Source organism: Trachypithecus francoisi, unplaced genomic scaffold (assembly GCF_009764315.1).
Source record: "Trachypithecus francoisi isolate TF-2019V2 unplaced genomic scaffold, Tfra_2.0 Lachesis_group10, whole genome shotgun sequence".
In the NCBI taxonomy this organism is placed as follows: domain Eukaryota; kingdom Metazoa; phylum Chordata; class Mammalia; order Primates; family Cercopithecidae; genus Trachypithecus; species Trachypithecus francoisi.
Genome location: NW_022681455.1, coordinates 49733023 through 49757107, shown reverse-complemented (window position 1 = coordinate 49757107; position 24085 = coordinate 49733023). Strand labels below are relative to the sequence as shown.

Sequence of the window (24085 nt, the reverse complement as noted above, 5' to 3'; positions counted from 1 at the left end):
TTTTCAAGAGATCCCCAATGTTTCAAATAGCCAAGAAAAGATAATATCTTAAATTTTTGCTTCTTGGAATTTACTACAAAAACATTTCATGGAACCATCCGTTAAGATCATAATTTCTTAATTATCTCGGGTTTCCTGAAGAAAGTCCACTTTTTTCTCAGGCAACATATTTCACTTATTCACACAAAAACAATCTGTGGATATATTGAAGATATATTCACAACATATCTATTAGCTTTAATTTCCTTTTCATATTTGAAATTGTTCACCACTAGTGGGAGGGGCTTTCCCCAAACTCAGCTTTCTGCATGCCTTATTTTAAGGCTGTAGATATCCCAGGTGATGTAGGATTCCAGTTTGAGAAATATGACCTGTAAGGTCATTTTTCAGCAAAGAATTATCATTGTTTGCAGAAAATTGAAAGACCCTGGGAGACTGCTTCCAAATGCCTGGTCATGAGAGGAGAGCATCTTGAGTCTGCATCTGAGTGAGAGCTGGAAGTAGTAATGAGAGAAAGCAGGGAAAAGAGAACTTCCAGAACACTTTGATATTTATTTCACATTTTTTTAAGTGCTCACACTTCACATTTTTTTAAGTGCTCACACACGTACAGCTATATTCTATGAAGGAAGGCTGAGATTCAGCTACGTAGACTTGGACTGTTAACCTACTTAGTGCAATCAAGACTTTGACTTTCTTGTATTTTCAGATGATCATTACCAATAGGAAAATAATCATAAATGAGGTACAGGCTTGTCACTGTAAGATGAACACACAGAGGAGATTAGTATTAGTTAAATCTTTTTATCCCCTAATATTCCCATTCTTGGCAAACATAAACATCTCATACACACCACCTTTAGACATTCCCAAACCTTCCCAAGCACAATACCCTTTCACAAACATACAGCAAAAACCATGTGAAAATCACCACCCCACCTAAAAGCCAAAATTTATGCTGAAACTGTACTTACCCTTCTTCATATTAAAGAAATTATGGTATTTTTTATTTTTAATTATAAGCTACATTTAACATTAAATGTTATTTTTCATATTGCAACCTTCTGTGCTTCAGGAACTTTTCTTACCTCTCTAGGGGATGTGTTTTAACCCTTGCCAGCACCTTGTGGTACATCATCTCAGCAATTTGACCAAGTCTATTGGGAGATGAAGTGTGTTGCCATATTGAAATACGCTCTAAAAACTTTAGACTTTAATTATGCTATTTCAGTTTCTCAGGTTGCAAGACTATGATCAGGAAAGTGAATGAATGTGTGAGTTATTCTCTTAATTTGCATTATTGTCTGAATATACTCTGAGAATATTATTTTTAATTATTTGACATAATTAAAAACATTTAATAAATACCCATGTATATTTGGTGACTGATACTAACCTTGGAACATAAACTAAACAGAAAAATGAAAAATATTTGACATTTTTTATTTCAAATTTCAGTGGTAATTGGGTTAACAGACTATATGTCCCTTACGAACAAGGAGCACCTTGTGCCAGTTGCCCAAATAACTGTGACGATGGACTATGCAGTAAGTTTGAAGTGATTAACTTGATAATAAAATAAAATGATCTGACATTTCTTCTAAGAATTGGGAACTCTGAAGACAACCAACTTAAGCAATGCTTTCATGCAAAGGACAAGAAAAAAAAAATCTATCTGGCTCTGTCACCCAGGCTGGAGTGCAGTTGTGCCATCTCAACTCACTGCAACCTCTGCTTGCAGGGATCAAGTGATTCTAATGCCTCAGCCTCCTGAGTAGGTGGGACTACAGGCACGTGCCAGCACACCTGGCTAATTTTGTACTTTTTGTAGAGACAGGATTTTGCCATGTTGGCCACACTGGTCTCGAACTTCTGGCCATCAAGTGATCTGCCCACCTTAGCCACCCAAAGTACTGGGATTACAGGTGTGAGCCATCACACCCAGACTTATGGAGTGTTTTTAAGTGAACATTTTACACTGTTCAGTATCTATGTATTATTTGCAATGTAAAATTTGACCTGTTATCATATGTAACCTGATTAAACATTTACCATCCATGTTATATATTGGCATATATGAAAATGTGTCTGTGAAAATGACATATTATAATTAAATATGAAGTTTCTTCTCATAAAAGTTTATATCATTATACAAAATACAGCACATATTAAAAAAGAAAAACAAATATACATCTAAGAGTATGAGACCATAGAATATGGCTCAATCCAGACAGGGACTCCAAATACTGCAGTTTCTCATATGCTAATGAATTTATCATACTAACTTCCTCACGTTTGCCATAGTGTAGTTAGAGCCATCAAGTTTAATATCATAATCACTTGCACTTCAGCTTGCCAATAATTTTTGTATGCATTTTTAAAGTCAAAATCAAATCTGTATGTAGTATTAACTCACAGAAGCCTCAAAATATTTTAGCAAAAAGGAGTAAAATAAATATATATCTCATACAATTTCATTTTATGCTTTTATAAATAAAAATACAAAGAGTTGATATGTTTGTTTAACTAGGATGTATTACTAAAATTATTACTGACAATATAGTCGATCCATTCGTTGAGATTTTTACCTTTCAAATGAATTCACCTGACTGAATTGTAACATTTTTTTCTGACTGAATTGTATAGCTATAATTCAGAATATTGACAATACCAAAGCTATAAATCAACTAAAGAAGGAAAATCCAAATATTTCCAGCACTGCCAAATGCTGTTTTCTAAGAAGCTTGAAATTTATCTTATTAGTAATGATCAGCCAACTGAAAAATTTTAAACAGAAGAATGATAAGATCTGAACTGTGTTTTCTAAGGAGCTCCCGACAGTAGTAGGAAGAAGCAATTGGTTGAAAATCAGCTAGGAGACTGCTGGAAAAACACACACTCAAAAACAAATGGGTATCTTTATTGCATTAGCGCAAAATGAAGGAAAAACATAGACATATGAAAAATAGGAAAAAAGTAGACTAGTCAGTTGTTGTTACCTGGTATTGTTGAATATTGATTACAAAAAAAAAATAGAAACAAGTTCCAGTTGATTCCTGGCTCCTGGCTTGAATTGTTTAATAGTTGGGAGTGCCATTTCTCTGAAACTGCGTGAACCAAGTGAAGAATTGTTGGGAAATAACAAAGAAATGTCAAGCTTGTAGACAGGATGATGAATTTAGTTTGAGATTTGTTGAGTTTGTGGCCACTGAAGGACATCCAAGTAGAAATGTAGAATAATCATAATGACATTCTCTCCACCTTTTACTTTATACATTTACATCTTCCTATAATAATTACTTAGACCTGAGAGAAAGACTGGTGGCATTAGAGTCTAGAATAACTGTGTTCAATGACTTTCTACAACGATGAAGATATTCAATATTCTCACTTTCCTATGAAGTAGCCCTTAGACACATGGCTACTGAGCACATGATGTAACTGGTGTTGTTGAGGAAAGACCTGAAATTTTAATTTTATTTAATTTTGATTAATTTAAGTTTAAACAACCACATGACAAGTACCTACCATTTTGGATATCGCAGTTCCAGAGAAATCCATTTACATTAATTTTACTTTGCTCACACGTTGAGTAAGGAAAATATGTCAGTTCATCTTAGAAACGTTTCCAAAAGCTCGAATTTAAAAAGGAATCAGTGTGTTTACCTAAGAGAACTTGTGTGTCCCTCAAGATATAAAATGGCCATCTTAGTGTAATAATGCCAGTTTGTTTGCTCACTTCCCTACTCTTCGTTCATATAGACTGTATTGTATGTGTTGTTGTTATGGAAGAAAATGATAATGAAGTGACTGGTTTCTTTGTTTTTATTCCAGCCAATGGTTGCGAGTATGAAGATCTCTATAGTAACTGTGAAAATTTGAAGCTCAAATATTCCTGTCAACATCCGTTTGTCAGGGACAGTTGCAAGGCCTCCTGCAATTGTTCAAACAGCATTTATTAAATTCGCATTACACACTGAGTAGGGCTATGTAGAGAGGAGTCAGATTATCTACTTAGATTTGGCATCTACTTAGATTTAGCATATACTAGCTGGGAAATTGTCGGCATGTTTGATACACATTTGATTCCAAATCTTTTTCTTCTGGATCTGCTTTTTATTTTTACAAAAATCTTTTTCATACAAATGGTTTAAAAGTAACAAAATCTATAACAATAACTTTGGATTTTTATATATAAACTTTGTGATTTAAATTTACTGAATTTAATTAGGGTGAAAATTTTGAAAGTGGTATTCTCACATGACTAAATTCAGTAAAACCCTGGATTGAAAGTGAGAATTATGTTCCTAGAACAAAATGTACAAAAGGAACAATATAATTTTCACATGAGTGCTTGGCTGTAGTTGCCTTTCCTAGCTCCACTCTAAGGCTAAGCATCTTCAAAGACGTATTCCCATATGCTGTCTTAATTCCTTTCACTCATTCACCCTTCTTTACAATCATCTGACTGGCATCCTCACAACTGAGTTGAAGCTGTTCCTCCTAAAACAACCCTGACTTTTATTTTGCCAAAATCAATATAATCCTTTGTTTTTTATCTGCATAAATTTTACAGTAGAATATGATCATACCTTCATTTTTAAACCTCTCTTCTCTTTGATAAACCTTCCTTTAAAAAGAATCCAAGATAATATAGGTAAATACCCTCCACTCAAGGAGGTAGCACTCAGTCCCCTACCTTGTGAGTCTTCACTAAAATTAGTGACTCACTTCCAAAGAGTGGAATATGGAAAGGGAAACATAGTAACTTTACAGGTGAGAAAAATGACAAATGCCTTCTTCACCAAGTGATCAACATTAACGTCACCAGTGATAAGTCATGTGGATTTGTTCTATGCAACCTTTCTAAAAATTCGTAATCCCAATCTAATTATGAGCTAAAACATACAGCAAACTCAAGCTGAAGGACATTCTACAAAATATCCCTGGGGTATTTTAGAGTATTCCTCAAAACTGTAAAAATCATGGAAAATAAGAAAATCCTGAGAAACAATCACAGACCGCATGAGACTAGGGAGACATGGGAGCCAAATGCAATGTGCTTTCTTGGATCAGATCCTGGAAAAGAAAAAGATCAGTAATGAAAAAACTGATGAAGTCTGAATAGAATCTGGAGTATTTTTAACAGTAGTGTTGATTTCTTAACCTTGATAAATATAGCAGGGTAATGTAAGATGATAACATTAGAGAAACTGAAACTGGGTGAGGGCTATCTGGGAATTCTCTGTACTATCTTACCAAATTTTCGGCAAGTCTAAGAAAACAATGCAAAATAAAAAGTATTTTGAAAATAAATACAAGAATTTTTTCTTGACTCTATGACACATCATAGCTTTTCTTCAGTTTATCTAATTATTCTTTCCTAGACTTTTACTCTTAACCTTCAGTTCCATTATCCCAGTGCTGTATGTTTGATTTTGTCCTTTCAGGTAATATCAATGATTAGGTTGTCATATCAGATGGACATATTTACTCAGTATCAAACTGCAGTAAAAATTCCCAGGATCTAAGTAGTCATGAGGCAAAGGAAAACAGGAAGGTGCAGGACCACCAAGGCAGCTCCTAGATGATATTTTTGGCTGCATCTCTTAATCTCTTAAGCAATAAATTTCCTAATTAGTCTCCATTCAAAACCTTTCAATAGGCTTCAGAAGTAATTAGTATAATATTCGTGATCTTAAACTGATCTGCAAGAAGCTGAATAATCTTTTTTATATTTGCCTCTCCAATCTCACTTCATTCCACCCTCCCTCATTTCCTCTGCTCCAGTAGGATGAGCCTATTAAATTACCTCAAATTCCTCAAGATCATTTTTACCTTATGGTGTTTGTGTTTGCTATTGCTTTGTTTGGAAGAGTGATCACTGTATTATTTGCTAGAATTGCTACTTCACATTAAACATCATTTCATCAACAGATTATTTTGAGCATATACTCTAGAGAAACTCCCACTATTTTCTCTCAGAGCTCCCTATATTTTTTCTCCTTTTTTTTTCAAAGCCAAAAGCTGTATTTGTGATATTCTTTTCTCCTTGTTGTTCTTTTTTATTATACTTTAAGCTCTAGGGTATGTGTGCACAATGTGCAGGCTTGTTACATATGTATACGTGTGGCATGTTTGTGTGCTACACCCATTAACTAGTCATTTACATTAAGTGTATCTCCTAATGCTATCCCTCCCCTCTCCTCCCACCCCACAACAGGTCCCAGTGTGTGATGTTCCTTTTCCTGTGTCCAAGTGTTCTCATTGTTCAGTTCCCACCTGTGAGTGAGAACATGTGGTGTTTCTTTTTTTGTCCTTGTGATAGTTTGCTGAGAATGATGGTTTCCACCTTCATCCATGTCCCTACAAAGGACATGAACTCATCCTTTTTTATGGCTGCACAGTATTCCATGGTGTATATGTGCCACATTTTCTTAATCCAGTCTATCATTGATGGACTTTTGGGTTGGTTCCAAGTCTTTGCTACTGTGAATAGTGCTGCAATAAACATATGTGTGCATGTGTCCTTATAGCAGCATTATTTATAATCTTTTGGGTATATACCCAGTAATGGGATGGCTGGGTCAAATGATATTTCTAGTTCTAGATCCTTGAGGAATCGTCACACAGTATTCCACAATGGTTGAACTAGTTTACAGTCCCACCAACAGTGTAAAAGTGTTTCTATTTCTTCACATCCTCTCCAGCACCTGTTGTTTCCTGACTTTTTAATGATCGCCATTCTAACTGGCATGAGAGGGTATCTCATTGTGGTTTTGATTTGCATTTCTCTGATGGCCAGTGATGATGAGCACTTTTTCATGTGTCTGTTGGCTGCATAAATGTCTTCCTTTGAGAAGTGTCTATTCATATCCTTTGCCCACTTTTTGATGGGTTCGTTTGATTTTTTCTTGTAAATTTGTTTGAGTTTTCTGTAGATCCTGGATATTAGCCCTTTGTCAGATGAGTAGATTGTAAAAATTTTCTCCCATTCTGTAGGTTGCCTGTTCATTCTGATGGTAGTTTCTTTTGCTGTGCAGAAACTCTTTAGTTTAATTAGATTCCATTTGTCAATTTTGGTTTTTGTTGCCATTGCTTTTGGTGTTTTAGACATGAAGTCGTTGTCAATGACTATGTCCTGAATGGTATTCCTTAGGTTTTCTTCTTGGCTTTTTATGGTTTTAGGACTAACAGTTAAGTCTTTAATCCATCTTGAATTAATTTTTGTATAAGGTGTAAGGAAGGGATCCAGCTTCAGCTTTCTACTTATGGCTAGCCAGTTTTCCCAGCACCATTTATTAAATAGGGAATCCTTTCCCTGTTTCTTGTTTTTGTCCAGTTTGTCAAAGATCAGATGGTTGTAGATGTGTGGTATTATTTCTGAGGGCTCTGATCTGTTCCATTGGTCTGTATCTCTGTTTTGGTACCAGTATCATTCTGTTTTGATTACTATAGCCTTGTAGTATAGTTTGAAGTCAGATAGCGTGATGCTTCCAGCTTTGTTCTTTTGGCTTAGGATTGTCTTGGCAATGCAGGCTCCTTTTTGGTTCCATATGAACTTTAAAGTAGTTTTTTCCAATTCTGTGAAGAAAGTCATTGGTAGCTTGATGAAGATGACATCGAATCTATAAATTACCTTGGGCAGTATGGCCATTTTCATTATATTGATTCTTCCTATCCATGAGCATGGAATGTCCTTCCATTTGTTTGTGTCCTTTTTTATTTTGTTGAGCAGTGGTTTGTAGTTCTCCTTGAAGAGGTCCTTCACATCCTTTGTAAGATGGATTCCTAGGTATTTTATTCTCTTTAAAACAATTGTGAATGGGAGTTCACACATGATTTGGGTCTCTGCTTGTCTGTTATTGGTGTATAAGAATGCTTGTGATTTTTGCACATTGATTTTGTATCCCGAGACTTTGCTGAAGTTGCTTATCAGCTTAAGGAGATTTTGGACTGAGACAATGGGATTTTCTAAACATACAATCATGTCATCTGCAAACAGGGACAATTTGACTTTCTCTTTTCCAAATTGAATACTCTTTTATTTCTTTCTCCTTCCTGATTGCCCTGGCCAGAACTTCCAACACTATGTTGAATAGAAGTGGTGAGAGAGGGCATCCCTGTCTTTTGCCAGTTCTCAAAGGGAATGTTTCCAGTTTTTGCCCATTCAGTATGATATTGGTTGTGTGTTTGTCATAAATAGCTCTTATTATTTTGAGATATGTTCCATCAGTACCTAATCTATTGAGAGTTTTTAGCATGAAGGGCTGTTGAATTTTGTCAAAGGCCTTTTCTGCATCTATTGAGATAATCATGTGGTTTTTATCTTTGGTTCTGTTTATATGCTGGATTATGTTTATTGATTTGGGTATGTTGAACCAGCCTCGCATTCCAGGGATGAAGCCCACTTGACCATGGTGGATAAGCTTTTTGACGTGCTGCTGGATTTGGTTTGCCAGTATTTTATTGAGGATTTTTGCATTGATGTTCATCAGGGATATTGGTCTATAATTCTCTTTTTTTGTTGTGTCTATGCCAGCCTTTGCTATCATGATGATGTTGGCCTCATAAAATGAGTTAGGGAGGATTTCCTCTTTTTCTATTGATTGGAATAGTTTCAGAAGGAATGGTACCAGCTCCTCTTTGTACCTCTGGTAGAATTCAGCTGTGAATCCATCTGGTCCTGGATTTTTTTTTGGTTGGTAGGCTATTAATTATTGCCTCAATTTCAGAGCCTGTTATTGATCTATTCAGGAATTCAACTTCTTCCTGGTTTAGTCTTGGGAGGGTGTATGTGTCCATGGATTTATGCATTTCTTCAAGATTTTCTAGTTTATTTGCATAGAGGTGTTTATAGTATTCTCTGATGGTAGTTTGTATTTCTGTGGGATCGGTGGTGATATCCCCTATTTCATTTTTTATTGTATCTATTTGATTCTTCTCTCTTTTCTTCTTTATTAGTCTTGCTAGTGGTCTATCAATTTTGTTGATCTTTTCAAACAACCAACTCCTGGATCCATCGATTTTTTGAAAGGTTTTTTGTGTCTCTATCTCCTTCAGTTCTGCTCTGATCTTAGTTATTTCTTGCCTTCTGCTAGCTTTTTAATGTGTTTGCTCTTGCTTCTCTAGTTCTTTTAATTGTGGCGTTAGGGTGTCAATTTTAGATCTTTCCTGTTTTCTCTTGTGGACATTTATGCTGTAAATTTCCCTCTACACACTGCTTTAATGTGTACCAGAGATTCTGGTATGTTGTATCTTTGTTCTCATTGGTTTCAAAGAACATCTTGATTTCTGCCTTCATTTTGTTATGTACCTAGTAGTCATTCAGGAGTAGGTTGTTCAGTTTCCATGTAGTTGAGCGGTTTTGGCTGAGTTTCTTAATCCTGAGTTCTAGTTTGATTGCACTGTGGTCTGAGAAAGTTTGTTATAATTTCTGTTCTTGTATATTTGCTGAGGAGTGCTTTACTTCCAACTATGTGGTCAATTTTGGAATAAGTGTGATGTAGTGCTGAGAAGAATGTATATTCTATTGATTTGGGGTGGAGAGTTCTATAGATGTCTATTAGGTCTGCTTGGTGCAGAGTTGAGTTCAATTCCTAGATATCCTTTTTATCTTTCTATTTCGTTGATCTGTCTAATGTTGACAGCGGGGTGTTAAAGTCTCCCATTATTATTGTGTGAGAGTCTAAGTCTCTTTGTAGGTCTCTAAGGACTTGCTTTATGAATCTGGGTGCTCCTGTATTGGGTGCATATATATTTAGGATAGTTAGCTCTTCTTCTTGAATTGATCCCTTTACCATTATGTAATGGCCTTCTTTGTCTCTTTTTATCTTTGTTGTTTTAAATTCTGTTTTATCAGAGACTAAGATTGCAACCCCTGCTTTTTTTTGTTTTCCCTTTGCTTGATAGATCTTCCTCCATCCCTTTATTTTGAGCCTATGTGTGTCTCTGCATGTAAGATGGGTCTCCTGAATACAGCACACTGATGGGTCTCGATTCTTTATCCAATTTTCCAGTCTGTGTCTTTTAATTGGACCATTTAGCCCATTTACATTTAAGGTTAATATTGTTATGTGTGAATTTGATCCTGTCATTATGATATTAGCTGGTTATTTTGCTCGTTAGTTGATGCAGTTTCTTCCTAGCATCGATGGTCTTTACAATTTGGCATGTTTTTGCAGTGGCTGGTACCAGTTGTTCCTTTCCATGTTTAGTGCTTCCTTCAGGAGCTCTTGTAGGGCAGACCTGGTGGTGACAAAATCTCTAAGCATTTGCTTGTCTGTAAAGGATTTTATTTCTACTTCACTTGTGAAGCTTAGTTTAGCTGGATATGAAATTCTGGGTTGAAAATTCTTTTCTTTAAGAATGTCAAATATTGGACCCCATCTCTTCTGGCTTCTAGAGTTTCTACCAAGAGATCCACTGTTAATCTGATGGGCTTCCCTTTGTGGGTAACCAGACCTTTCTCTCTGGCTGCCCTTAAGATTTTTTCCTTCATTTCAACTTTGGTGAATCTGACAACTATGTGTCTTGGAGTTGCTCTTCTCAAGGAGTATCTTTGTGGCATTCTCTGTATTTCCTGAATTTGAATGTTGGCCTGCCTTGCTAGGTTGGGGAAGTTCTCCTGGGTAATATCTTGCAGAGTGTTTTCCAATTTGGTTCCCTTCTCCCCATCACTTTCAGGTACTCTAATCAGACATAGATTTGGTCTTTTCATGTAACCCTATATTTCTTGGAGACTTTGTTCATTTCTTTTTACTCTTTTTTTTTCTAAACTTCTCTTCTGGCTTCATTTCATTCATTTGATCTTCAATCACTGATACCCTTCCTTCCAGTTGATTGAATTGGCTACTGAAGCTTGTGCATTTGTCAAGTAGTTCTCGTGCCATGGTTTTCAGCTCCATCATGTCATTTAAGGGCTTCTCTACGCTGGTTATTCTAGTTAGCCATTCATCTAATCTAATTTTTTTTTTCAAGGTTTGTAGCTTCTTTTTGATGGGTTCGAAATTCCTCCTTTAGCTCAGAAAAGTTTGATCATATGAAGTCTTCTTCTCTCAACTCATCAAAGTCATTCTCCTTCCAGCTTTGTTCCATTGCTGGTGAGGAGCTGCATTCCTTTGGAGGGGGAGAGGCGCTCTGATTTTTAGAATTTTCAGCTTCTCTGCTCTGTTTTTCCCCATCTTTGTGGTTTTACCTACCATTGGTCTTTGATGATGGTGACATACAGATGGGGTTTTGGTGTGGATGTCTTTTCTGTTTGTTAGTTTTCCTTCTAACAGTAAGGACCCTCAGCTTTGGGTCTGTTGGAGTTTGCTGGAGGTCCACCCCAGATGCTGTTTGCCTGGGTATCAGCAGTGGAGGCTGCAGAACAGAGAATATTGCTGAACAGCAAATGTTGCTGCCTGATTGTTCCTCTGGAAGCTTTGTCTCAGAGGGGTACCCAGCCATGTGAGGTGTGAGTCTGGCCCTACTGGAGGGTGCCTCCCAGTTAGGCTACTGGGGGATCAGGGACCCACTTGGGGAGGCAGTCTGTCCGTTCTCAGATCTCAAACTCCATGCTGGGAGAACCACTGCTCTCTTCAAAGCTGTCAGACAGGGACATTTAAGTCTGCAGAGGTTTCTGCTGACTTTTGTTTGGCTATGCCCTGCCCCCAGAGGTGGAGTCTACAGAGGCAGGCAGGCCTCCTTGAGCTGTGGTGGGTTCCACCCAATTCAAGCTTCCCTGCCACTTTGTTTACCTACTCAAGCCTCAGCAACGGCGGGTTCCCCTCCCCCAGCCTCGCTGCTGCCTTGGAGTTCAATCTCAGACTGCTGTGCTAGCAATAAGTGAGGCTCCCTGGGCATAGGACCCTCTGAGCCATGCGTGGGATATAATCTCCTGGTGTGCGATTTGCTAAGACCATTTGAAAAGTGCAGCATTAGGGTGGGAGTGACCCGATTTTCCAGGGGCCATCTGTCACAGCTTCCCTTGGCTAGGAAAGGGAATTCCTTGACTGCTTGCATTTCCTGGGTGATACAATGCCTTGCCCTGCTTCGGCTCATCCTCGGTGGGCTGCACCCACTGTCCTGCACTCACTATCCAACAAGCCCCAGTGAGATGAACCCAGTACCTCGGTTGGAAATGCAGAAATCACCCATCTTCTGTGTTGCTCATGCTGGGAGCTGTAGACTAGAGCTGTTCCTATTTGGCCGTTGGAACCTCCTATGTTTCTTCTCATGGTAATCATCACAGTGTGTAATAATTCATTCCTGTGCTCAACAAACATTTATTGAAGACACTTATGTCTCATGTATTCATTTAGGCACTTTGAAATATAACAATTAGCAAGATATACCAAATTCCAAATTTCATGAAGTTCACATTCTAGCAGAGGAAAGAGAAAGAAAACTGTCTTGCAAATAAATACTTAATACAATGTCAGGAAATGACAAATGCTATGAACTAAACTTGGGAAGAGGATAGAGCATAGTGAGGGTAGACGGAGAGGGAGAAATGTTAATTTAAATAAGATTATCAGGTAAATCATCTCTAAAGTGCTAAATGCTATTTGGAGCTTTGAATTTATCCTGTTAGTAATGAACAACCAATTGTAAGATTTTAAACAGAAGAATGACAAAATCTGAATTGTGTTTCATGAAACAAAAACACAATACAAGTGAGAGAACTACCAATAGATAATTTGATGGAGGAGACTTTCAGGCAAGAATAGTGAGTAGGTTATTGAGGTAAGAATAAACTTGGTGTATTTGATTAAAGGCAAGAAGTCTATAACAGCTGGAGTAGAGGGAGCACGGTAAAGAAAATATTAAAAAGAGGTAAGAAAGTTAGGCAGGAATCTGGTTATATGGTGCCCTCTAGGGTAGGTAAAGAATTGGGATATTATTATAATTAAGATGGTAAATCATCAGAGTATATTAAAGAGTGATACTATTAGATCTAATATTGTGAGAGGACAAGAATGGGAGCAAGAAATCAGTTAAGAAGCTATTCATAGCCAAGCGTGGTGGCTCACGCCTGTAATCCCAGCACTTTGAGAGGCCAAGACAGGGGGATCACGAGTCAGGAGATCAAGACCATCCTGGCTAACATGGTGAAACCCCGTCTCTACTAAAATCACAAAAAATTAGCTGGGTATGGTGGCGGGTACCTGTAGTCCCAGCTACTCGGGAGGCTGAGGCAGGAGAATGGCGTGAACCCTGGAGGTGGAGCTTGCAGTGAGCCGAGGTCGCACCACTGCTCTCCAGCCTGGGTGACAGAGCGAGATTCCGTCTCAAGAAAAAAAAAAAAAAAAGCTATTCCCTAGAAAAGAGATTAAGTTAAATTATACTAAATTATAAATATATGTGTGTGTGTATATATATATATATGATATACCATACAAATAAAGATATAATATGATCATCTCAAAAAATGCAAATCATTGCACTTGACAAGATTCAACAGCATTTAATGAAAACAATTTTCAGAAATCTAAGAATAGAAGGTAACTTTCTTATTCTAATACAGAGCATCTACAAAATCAATCCCTGAGCTAACCTTATACTTAATAGTGAATGACTGAATGTTTTTTCTTTTTATTTCTTGTCATTGAAAAGATGATTGCATCCTTTTTATCTGGAATCCATAATCAGGAATAAGGCAAAGATGTCAGTTTGTACTATTTTTGTTCTGTAAACCAAAAAGTATCCAAAACAAGTGTCAATCAATTTAGAAAGTTTAATTTACCAAGGTTAAGGATGTGCCTGTGACACAGTCTCAGGAGGTCCTGACAAGGTATGCCCAAGGTAGTTGGCCTACAACTTGCTTTTATACATTGTAGGGAGACATAATACATCAATCAGTACATGTAAGATTTACATTGTTTCAATCTGGAAAGGCAGTACAACTCGAAGCAGGGGGGCTTCCTAGTCATAGATAGATTTAAACATATTTTGATTGGCAATTAGTTGAAAGTTATTATCAGTAGAAAGCAATGTCTGGGTTACATTAGGGGGTCGTGGGGACCTAGGTTTATCATGCAAATGAAGCCTCCAAGTAGCAGGCTTTAGAGAGAATAGACTGTAAATTTTTTTTTTATCAGACTTAAGGTCTGCATTAATGTTAACGCTAGAGAGGTATAATGAGGCATGCTAGGCCCCCACTTCCCACCAAGGCCTGACACAGTCATTCAGGTAAAACTTCAGAGTGCCTTAGCCAAGGAGAGAACCCCTTCAGATGATTATGGAGAACCTTTGAATTTTACTACTGGTTTATGATTCACACTTTATGTTATAGCCAATGCAATAAGTAAAGGAAAAAAAAATAAAGGTATAGAGATTAAAAAGGCAGAAACTGCCTTAATTTGAAAATTAAAATGATATTGTAGAAAATCTGAAGGAACCAATAGAAAAGCTACTAGAACTAATAAGTTTAGCAAGGTCACATGATTAAAAGGAGGGAGTATATCTTACTGATAGAGAAACAGAATAAGAATTACAGTGGAATTCTCATTAGAAACCACGCAAGCCATGCAAGCAAAAGAAAAAATCAAGATAATGATAAAGAGGATCACAGTTTTTACTACTGTATGCCATGGGAGGGGGCAACAAATATACATTGGAACTGATTTAAAGATTTGTGACACAGAACACAGCAGGACTCTGTATCTTTAACTCTCTTACTCTATATCAAGAGCCAAACTTCACTCATCACTTTTGTTGATAAGATCTACAGTGATGGTATTGTACAGCTGAAACTAAACATGAGAAAATAATGATTTCAAAGAAGGCTTGTGCTACATACGTGGGCATTATCTCAGTAAGAGCCTTCTGATCCAAATAGCTTTCAATGCACAGAAAACAATATTCATCAGAATAAGAGTATATATCTTTCCACATGCATAAAATATATCTGGTACTGTTCCAGCAGTGAATCCATACAGGTCTGCAGCAACCTCAATTCTTGCCTCCTCAGAAGAAATAATTTGACCAATAGGACATAAGGCAGAAAGAGAGACCAAGGCAAGTTTTAGAGCAGGAATGAAAGTTTATTCAAAATCTTTAAAGCAGGAATGAAAGGAAGTAAAGTACACTTGGAAGAAGGTCAAGCAGGCAACTTGAGAGATCAAGTGCATGGTTTTGTCAGAAGTGTGTGAATCAGAGCAACTCCATCTTAAATAGGGACTGCGTAAAATGAGGCTCAGACCTACTGGGCTGCATTCCCAGATGGTTAAGGCATTCTAAGTCACAGGATAAGATAGTAGGTTAGCACAAGACGGTCATAAAGATCTTGCTCATAAAACAGGTTGCAGTAAAGAAGTCAGCTAAAACCCACCAAAACCAAGATGGTGACAAGAGTGACCTCTGGTTGTCCTCACTGCTACACTCCCACCAGCACCATGACAGTTTGCAAATGCCATGGCAGCATCAGGAAGTTACCCTATATGGTCTAAAAAGAGGAAGCATGAATAATCAACCCTTTGTTTAGCATATATTCAAGAAATGACCATAAAAATGGGCAACCAGCAGCCCTCATGGCTGCTCTGCCTATGGAGTAGCCATTCTTTATTCCTTTACTTTCCTAATAAACTTGCTTTCACTTAGTCTATAGACTCACCCTGAATTCTTTCTTCTGTGAGATCCAAGAACCCTCTCTTGTGGTCTGGATCAGGACCCCTTTCCTATAACATCTTTCCAGTGACCATGAAGAGATAATACTGAGGAGACTCCCAACCCAAAGGAAATAGACTGCAGCACTGATTGGCTGACTTTAGGTAAGTGGGGCGCATATACTCAGGTAAAGAATGGGATTGGGTTAGAGGCCCACTTAGGGGAGTTAGAGTCTCTCCTAAGACAGAGTAGGCTAAAAGGCCCCTCTTAATAAAAGTAAGGATGTTTGACTGAATTTGGGTTCAAGGCCCAACTTAGGAAGGTCAGAGTCCTTCCTAAGATGTAAGGGGTTAGAGGCCACTCTCAGTAAAGTTCCTTTTGCTAAAAACAGATTTGGCACTACGGAATGTTAACCACCATTCTCTTTGGATTAATCTGCCTTGCACTCTTTGGTGACAGCTGTGGGTGACAGAATTAGGCATGTAAAGGATCACGGGACATGAGGAACTTTTTTCCTCCATAAAAGGGGAAACTTGATTGCCAATGGGAGTGCTCAAAAAGATCCCTTCTCGACTGACAAGCAGCCACCAGAACTTTTGATTCAGTGCCAGCTGCAATGGGTGGGTCTTTCTCTGGCCTCCCTGAGCACCTCACTTTCCCCACCCTGCTGCAGGCAATGCTTTTCTCCCTTCCCTTTCCTTTCTCTCTCTGTGCAAACCTGTTGAATGAATGGTAAAAATTAGTGTTTACTTTCTCTGTAAAGTTTTGATTAATGGGAAAAAGGATTTGCAAGGCTAGTCTTAAACTATAATAAATCTGGTGTGCTTTGTATGTCTTTTTGCATTGTTCTGTCATAAAAGAGTGGTACCTTAGGATAGAATGTGGACTTAGGACTCTCATAAGCCCACTGTTCAAGATGACCCAGCAAACCGGTCAGTTACAAACTTTGCTGCAAGTCCCTGAAAAAAAACAGAAACCTGGATGAGGTTTCTATCTTGTCTTGTATGTTCTTGGAAGCGTGACCTTGTAATCATGTGGCAGTACTTTCTCTTGGTCTCTGCCATCACAATGGCAGCCCAGGTTCAGGGTTCAATTCCTGGCTTAGGGAATGAGTCCTTTATCTTATTCTGTCTATGTATTTATGTATGCTGTGTGTGTGATATAAAAGAGCTTTAATTAATTGGTTTAATAATAAGAGCTCAAATAGAATATTTTGTCAGAAAAGTACAAAGTGTAATATATTTTATTTATTTCATGTGACTTAAGTAATCTTTGGGAAATAAAGACAGTTTTAAATATTATTGGTAAAATAAAAATATCTTCAAAATGTAAACATTTGGTCTAAATTATACAGGTTAGATATTGGGTTTTCTTTAAGGTCATGAACTGCTTCTTCAACTCTCAAAAAATGTTCAATTTATTTTGGAGCATTAGATTCTATATAAAGCCTGGGGACGTGTGGCCGGGCGCAGGGGCTCACGCCTGTAATCCCAGCACTTTGGGAGCCCGAGGCACGTGGCTCATGACGTTGGGAGATCAAGACCATTCCGGCTAACACGATGAAACCCCATCTCTAATAAAAATACAAAAAATTAGTTGGGCATGGTGGCAGGTGCCTGTACTCCCTCTACTCGGGAGGCTGAGGCAGGATAATTGCTTGAACCTGGGAGGCAGAGGTTGCAGTGAGCCGAGATCACGCCACTGCATTCCAGTCTGGGCAACAGAGTGAGACTGTGTCTCAAAAAAAAAAGGCCTGGGCACATGTTAAATTAGCCATGTCCCCTATCTATGTATACAAGGTTATAAAGAAAAGAGATTTCATATAAGAAAAAAATCTTGTATGGTAAATCCTTGTCCTAAAGTAAAGTAACTGGTTGTTTAAAAAGACGGATGTTTAGGACAAGTCAGAAAGCCCAAACACTTCATAGATGGTCTGGGTAAGTCATGAAAGAATTTATAAAATGGAATTTGTGCAAGAAATGTGCAATTTAAAGGTGATTAGGCCTCCTAAATGCTTCATAAAATGCCACTATGACACTTAACTGTACAACTTGCCTACTTTACAGCTAGGTAAAGCCTGAGACATGTGGAATTAGACATTGGAAAAAGTCAGACCTTATCTGCACTTCTATCTGGGTCCTAGGCTCTACACTTAGTACATAATTAAAATCCTGAACTTTCCAAGGTTTTCACCAAAAGTAAATGTTGCTAAGAGTTAACATTGTAACATGTAATCGAGACTACTGAAGAAACAGTTTTACATGCAAGGTGTATAAAGAAAGTAAATGTGTTTTCAGTTTAAAAAAATTATAAGAAGTCATGGGAATGTGACTTTTTTTTTTGCCTAAAGGGTAAAGGATTGTTTGAGTTTGGATGAAGCTGAAGTTTTAAGCAAGTTGTGAAAGTTTTGTGAAAAATTAATTGTAATAGAAATTCTGTGTGTGAACATATTGACTAAAGTTAAAAGGGTATCATTTCAGTTTTTCTAAAAATTAAACATTGGAATAAAAGCACAACAGGTTTTTCTTAGAGCACTGATCTACTATTTAACAAAAATTTGTAAACAGTTATAAAAGGTTTAAGAGAATATTACCTTATTGTCAGACATTAAAAATGGATAGATTTGTCTGTAAAATTGTATTAAAAATTGGGTTTAACATTAATAGTACACTAACACAGAAGTGAAATTTGGCTTATTTGATATAAAAGTCACACAGGAAGCACCGTCAAATATGAAATGGTGTTTGGCTTTCTTTGGGCTGTATTTGTATAAACATGTTGCTGGTATGTGTTCCAAAATTATAAAAATCTATAATTTTGATGTGACTTAGTGTATGTTATTAATAGTTGTTACATAAAATCATTGTAAACCACAAGGGCAACCAAATTTCTTTGTCAATCATGTTTTTGACTGTGGCTGCCCTAAAATATTTTGTCATCCACAGACAATTGCCTTGTTTTAACCCTCTCTAAAAGGTGGTTTTATAATCAATGATAGGACTTTCACAGGTGCTAAATGCAGGTTTTCTGATATCTTTGGAAATTGTGACATTAGAATAGAGGAAAAAACTTTCAGGACTCTCATGAAGAGCTGAAATATTTATGACTATTTTTCAGAACAGGAGTTAACTGCATGGACTAAACCAAAAAAGTCTGAAGTAATCTTTTTGACTGTGCTTAAAATGTTGCTAATCCTTTGTTTTGTTTTTCAGAGTCTAGAAAATGTTATTTTAAGCTGTTTACAGCTTTTAACAACTAGGTAAAGTATGCTTCTATAAACAAAATCAGAAGCACATTTGTTTCTCTCTGCTGATTTATCCAGAATTTGAAAACGGTTTGTGGGTATTCTTAACTTATGGCAATGTAGTTATTTGTGTAAGTATAATAAGAATCAGTTTTCTTTTGCAACAGGACACAATTGGAGAAATTGTTCATTTTATCAAGGCTTTGACTGGAATGGTGTGCTTTCCTTTAAGAAATCAAACTTGACTAGTAAAGCCAAAAAAAGCCCCTTCAGAAAACTGACCTCATACCTTGTCTACACAGTCCCTCTACAGGGTTCCTGACCTTTGGTCAGTAAAGAATGTCACTTCCTGACAGGCCTAAGAGCCCCAGATTGTCTTGAAACCTCAAGAGTTGAGGAATTTAGCCAACTGTTAGGTATTTGAGGGTAAAAAACCCATGGTTGGGCTTGACTTTGAAAAAGCCTTATCTGAGATTCCTTTCACGAAACAGAGGTCCATCAAAGCCAATTTTTAAAAAAAGCTTATGTGAAAAATAATTATTCTTGCTACACTTCATACAAAGAATCCAGCCAAGCATAATAAAGCAAATCAGTTTTACCATGATTTGTCCTTTGTAAAAATAGGAAACTGGAAGGAGAATTATGTTTCAAGAACTATGGTGTACCTGCTATTAGACTCTAGTCTCATCAGTAGTGTTGAGTTTTTTTCTGCAATTTAGAGTAACCCTGCTTATTCCTGTGAACTAACCAGCAGTCTCTGGTTGTTGCTCAGAAGAAAATGAAGGAATGGATAATGTAAAAATCTGAACCAATATTCCAATTCTGGGCACACTGGAATCAGCTAGTGACCCCATATCAGCTTGGTTTCAACAGTTGCCCAGTTCGTGGAAAGCCTTTTAGTGTAGTTAACTTAGGATAATTTTGCTTATTTTGCTTTACTGTTTTAAAATATCTAGCTGTTGTGCTCTTTGTGTAGGAATAGAGGATAAACTTACTCAACTTTTTAAAAAATCTTCCAGATATCACCTTTTGTTGAAACTCAAGAGTTATGAATGGCCTTCATCGTGTTAATGCATTCTGACTGAACTCCTCTGTACCCTGAACACAAGAGATCCTAATAGTTACACAGAAATATCTTTGCCCCATTCAGCCTGAAGAAGTTAAAGAAGATGAATCTTCATCCTTCTGCAACTGTTAGGAATAAGGGTTCTCTTATAAAAGGGAGAGTAGAAATGTCAGAGGAATGTGAACCAGAGCAACTCCATCCTAAACAGGGGCTGTTAAAATGAGACTGAGACCTCCTGGGTTGCATTTCTAGACAGTTAAGGCATTCCAAGTAAAAGGATAAGATAGGAGTTTGACACAAAATACAGGTCATAAAGACCTTGCTTGTAAAACAGTTTGCAGTAAACGAGTCAGCTAAAACTCACCAAAACCGAGATGGCAACAAGAGTGACCTCTGGTCGTCCTCACTGCTACACTTCCACCAGGGCTGTGACAGTTTACAAATGCCATGACAATGTCACGAAGTTACCCTATATGGTCTACAAAGGGGAGGCATGAAAAATCCACCCTTTGTTTAGTGTATAATCAAGAAATAACCATAAAAATTGGTAATCAGCAGCCCTTGGGGTTGCTCTGCCTATAGAATAGCTAATCTTTCCTGTAGAAATTTGATCTTTTGACTTGGGGTTTTATATGTTGGCATACTTCCAGGGTCTTGCATTGCTCTTCCCTGACTCTTCCCCTGGATCAGGCCATCTGCATGTGTAGTAGCCTGCTAGCACTTGGGAGTGGCCTCATGCCCAGTGTGTTTACTGGACATGCTCACTGAGAATTTTTTCTATACCAATACAGTGCTCCTAGAAGAAGTGTTTCCACTTGTTTTAGTCCTAGAAAGTCTTTTGGTTCTCTGCCTCTAGGCCTTATTCTCCTGCTTCATTTCCCCACTGAAAGATGTGATCTCCGTAAATCTTTATGGGAGGTGGAGCAACCGATGGTCTTTCTTCTGTAAATGCTTTATGACTTTATGGCGTGGGGATCATAGACCTCTTGCCTTGCTTTCTCTAGTGGAGGAAGGGTAGCTCCTTGATGGTCAGGGGAGGCATCTTCACCTGGAACTGGCTGGAACCCTTGTCACATGATCATCTAAAGCTTAATGGTCTCTAGGCAAGAGGAAATGAATTGGGTTAAAGATTTAATGGGAACTTCAGGGGGTGGATACCTATTCTGTCAGCAATGTTTGTTCAGGAAATTTGCAGGAGAAAAACAAAACCTGATCTTTTCTAGGATCTATGTGTTTCCTTAAAGTCTTAGCACAAGCGACTCTGTTTTGGTTTGGTTTGGTCTTTTGGGGCCTAGTGCATGAAATCAGTCCAAAACAATGGCCTCCTATGCTTTTGCGTAAAAAGAAAATTCTCCCCCGCCTTTTGATCAGGTTTTCACTTAGGTGAGAGTGTGACCAAAACTTAGGGTGTTAGCGCCACTCTTGATTCCCATTATTTCAGGTTTCTGGTCTCACCACATCATTCATAGGTTATGGAGTCCTCATGGTCACACATTTCTTTCAGCTCTTGTCATTCAAAAGTTGAAGAGAGACCATTTGACATTCAAGCAATGGCTGCATGCAAGCATTTAAAACCTTTGAGAGAATGCAGTGTATCAGGGAAACTAGTATTATGACTATCAGGAGGATAATACCAAGAGTTTGGAGTATGCTCTTTACTCAGGTTACCCATAAACCAAACCACCTAAAATTAAATAGATCAAAAAATGAGCTAAAGAGTCTGCTTACTTAATTAAGCAATCTCTTCATTTATCCTCTACAGCTAAACCTCTATAATCTTCATTGGATGTATTTCTCCATAGGCCACAAGTGCCAGCAGCTGCACAGATACTTCTCTATTCAGCCAATTCTATCGTAATTTTCACAAGAGAATTTAAAGTCTGGTATTTAACTGTAGCTTGTACAGTAGAATCGGCTACAGAGCTTACCATGAGGAACACATTTCTAATTATTGCTTCTTTTACTCCAAACCATGGAAAAAGGAATTAACAAATGATGCCCTTCTAGAAAAGTGAAGGACTCCTGGCAGTGTTCTTAGAAGTACCTGTACTGCTCCTTTCAGTAATAGAGATCTGCTTTCCATGTGCTCTCCAACACATGTAGGCACAAAACTTACAAGTACTCTATTCTGGATTTGCCCTTCATACAAAATCTATCAACACTTTAAAAAAATCTCTTCATATTCCACCCTTTTGTCCCATTTCTACTACTACAAAATTAATCTGGGGAATTGTCACCACACTTATTTTTCCTGCCATTAATTTGTCAGCTCTGCAAATCACCCCATGCAGTGAGATCAGGTGGCTTTTATGAAATAGTATTTTGATCAAATAATTTCCCAACCCTCCAAAACATCAATGAAATTACTTTCCTATGTTATACAGAAAAGCAAATCTCTTTAGACTTCTATACAAAGTTTCCCCAACCTTTTCAACAGTCTATCTTCCTGTCTTGAATATGCCTCATGATATAATGATTTATCTGCTTTTGCTCTTCCAACTCTTTCTCCCTTCAAATCAAGCCATATGCATTATTCAACAACAGTTCAGATGTCAAAACTTTCCTAGGTTTTACCCAGATCATATCAACTCACCGAACTCTCAATTACTGTATATATTTTTGGTTGCCCTACTTAGCATTAAACTACAAATGCCTAATAGTATTCTTTACTTATTCATATACATACGCCTTTCTCTCATAGTACTATGAGTCTTAGAAAAAAGAGATTTTATGTCCTTTTTTCTGTATTTTCTAAGAATCTATGTCAGGTCAATATTTAGTCATTTAACAAATATTTACAAACTACCACCTATATTTGATATTGTGCTAGGTTTGGGAGATACAGCAATAATCAAGAGAGACGTAGCCAATTTCTGAAATTCTTGTTCACCAACAATTTCTGGCACCACAGCACTCAAGTTGCTCTCGTTCTGATATCATCAATGTGAAGATGGGAACAAGTAATAATTACAGGAATGGCTCTTCTCCAAAAATGAAAAATAAGATATTCATAGTAAATGATAGACTATTATAGAGCTGAGAATGAATTGTTTGGCACTAGAAAGAACAAATAGGTAGGCAGAGATTTTGTGCATATAGGTATTTGAAATGTCCAATTAATAACTTAGGCAAGATATGGCGAAAACATGAACATACAAGTGAGAGACAGATTGAGGACTAGATTTCATAAATATTTAGAAAGGCAAACTGTCAGAAATGAACTTTGATTGGATGTAGATATAGGAGTTAAGCAGTCTAAATTCCAAAATTTTTGTCAGTGCTGCATGAACTGAAATAAGCAGCAAAAGAAAACTAAAACAATGTCTGTGTGCTGATCCCTTGAAATTACATTGTAACACTGCCAAAGAAAAATGGCACTGAGCACCAAGTTTGTTATAGTTTCAGTTGTGCCCAGGTGAGTCTCCAGAGTTGGTGAAATCTCAAGCTTCTTATTGTGTGGCTTACAGAGAACCAAGGTATGAGGGATATTAATCCTTGGTTTGATGTCTTTTGACCCAACCTTCTTCCTCTAGGTCATAAGCTAATTCACTCCTTTTCCCTTTGAAAACAACAGTGAATAGAAGAAAATGCACCTATTACTCATCTGCCTTCTGAGAGAGGCAACATGTCTTTAACCAATGCTTGACACATCTGCTAAACTTGGAGCCAGTAGCCTTGGGTCAGGAATTCTGAGTATTTTCATAAGAGTTGTTCCTGTTACTCTTCGTGAGTTTTCTCACCATAAAACTGTTGCCAACGGGGAAAGAGGGGCAAGAACATGAAGTGTTTATGAGAGAGCCTGAAACTGACAACCTGTGTAACCGGAGTGCGCGGTTGGCATGATACTGGCAGCACATTGCAAACTTAAGCAGCTGTGGACTCCTAATTCTCTCTTTAAATTGAACTACATTAATTCAGGCATTCTTGTCTGAATGCGAACACCTCCTTTCTCAAGCCACCCACTGGGCAATCCGAATCCTTATATGGCCTCCCTCCTCCTCCTAGTACGGCGCAGGTATGCGAACAGACATTTTCTTTCCTCATCAACTGGTGGTAATGAGAAAAAGAGAACTCTGCTTTTCCCAAGGGAAAACGGGCAGGTTTTTCTCCGTAGTGGGGGCGGGGAGGCGATAGGAGGAGAGCAGCCCACGTAGGCGGGTAGCGGCGATGAAAGCATAAAGCCC

General features: G+C 37.7%; 1 protein-coding gene and 1 long non-coding RNA gene across 5 annotated transcripts in view; one reads left to right on the top strand and one right to left on the bottom strand.

Annotated features, from left to right (window-relative positions):
- The window catches only part of CRISP3 (cysteine rich secretory protein 3), a 23689-nt gene extending 18373 nt beyond the window's left edge, over window positions 1-5316 (top strand). For all 4 annotated transcript variants that reach the window (XM_033217415.1, XM_033217416.1, XM_033217417.1 and 1 more), the window contains 2 exons: window positions 1459-1547; window positions 3835-5316. In XM_033217415.1, coding sequence (XP_033073306.1) covers window positions 1459-1547; window positions 3835-3962 — 217 coding nt within the window. In that variant the 3' untranslated portion in view covers window positions 3963-5316. The remainder of the gene's footprint in view (window positions 1-1458; window positions 1548-3834) is intronic.
- Window positions 665-23996, bottom strand: LOC117087338. Its single transcript, XR_004438763.1, has 4 exons — window positions 23715-23996; window positions 12114-12252; window positions 1089-1157; window positions 665-759 (listed from the first exon to the last, which is right to left on the bottom strand). It is a non-coding gene; the product is annotated as an uncharacterized LOC117087338 (long non-coding RNA).
- Between the last annotated feature and the right edge of the window lie 89 nt (window positions 23997-24085).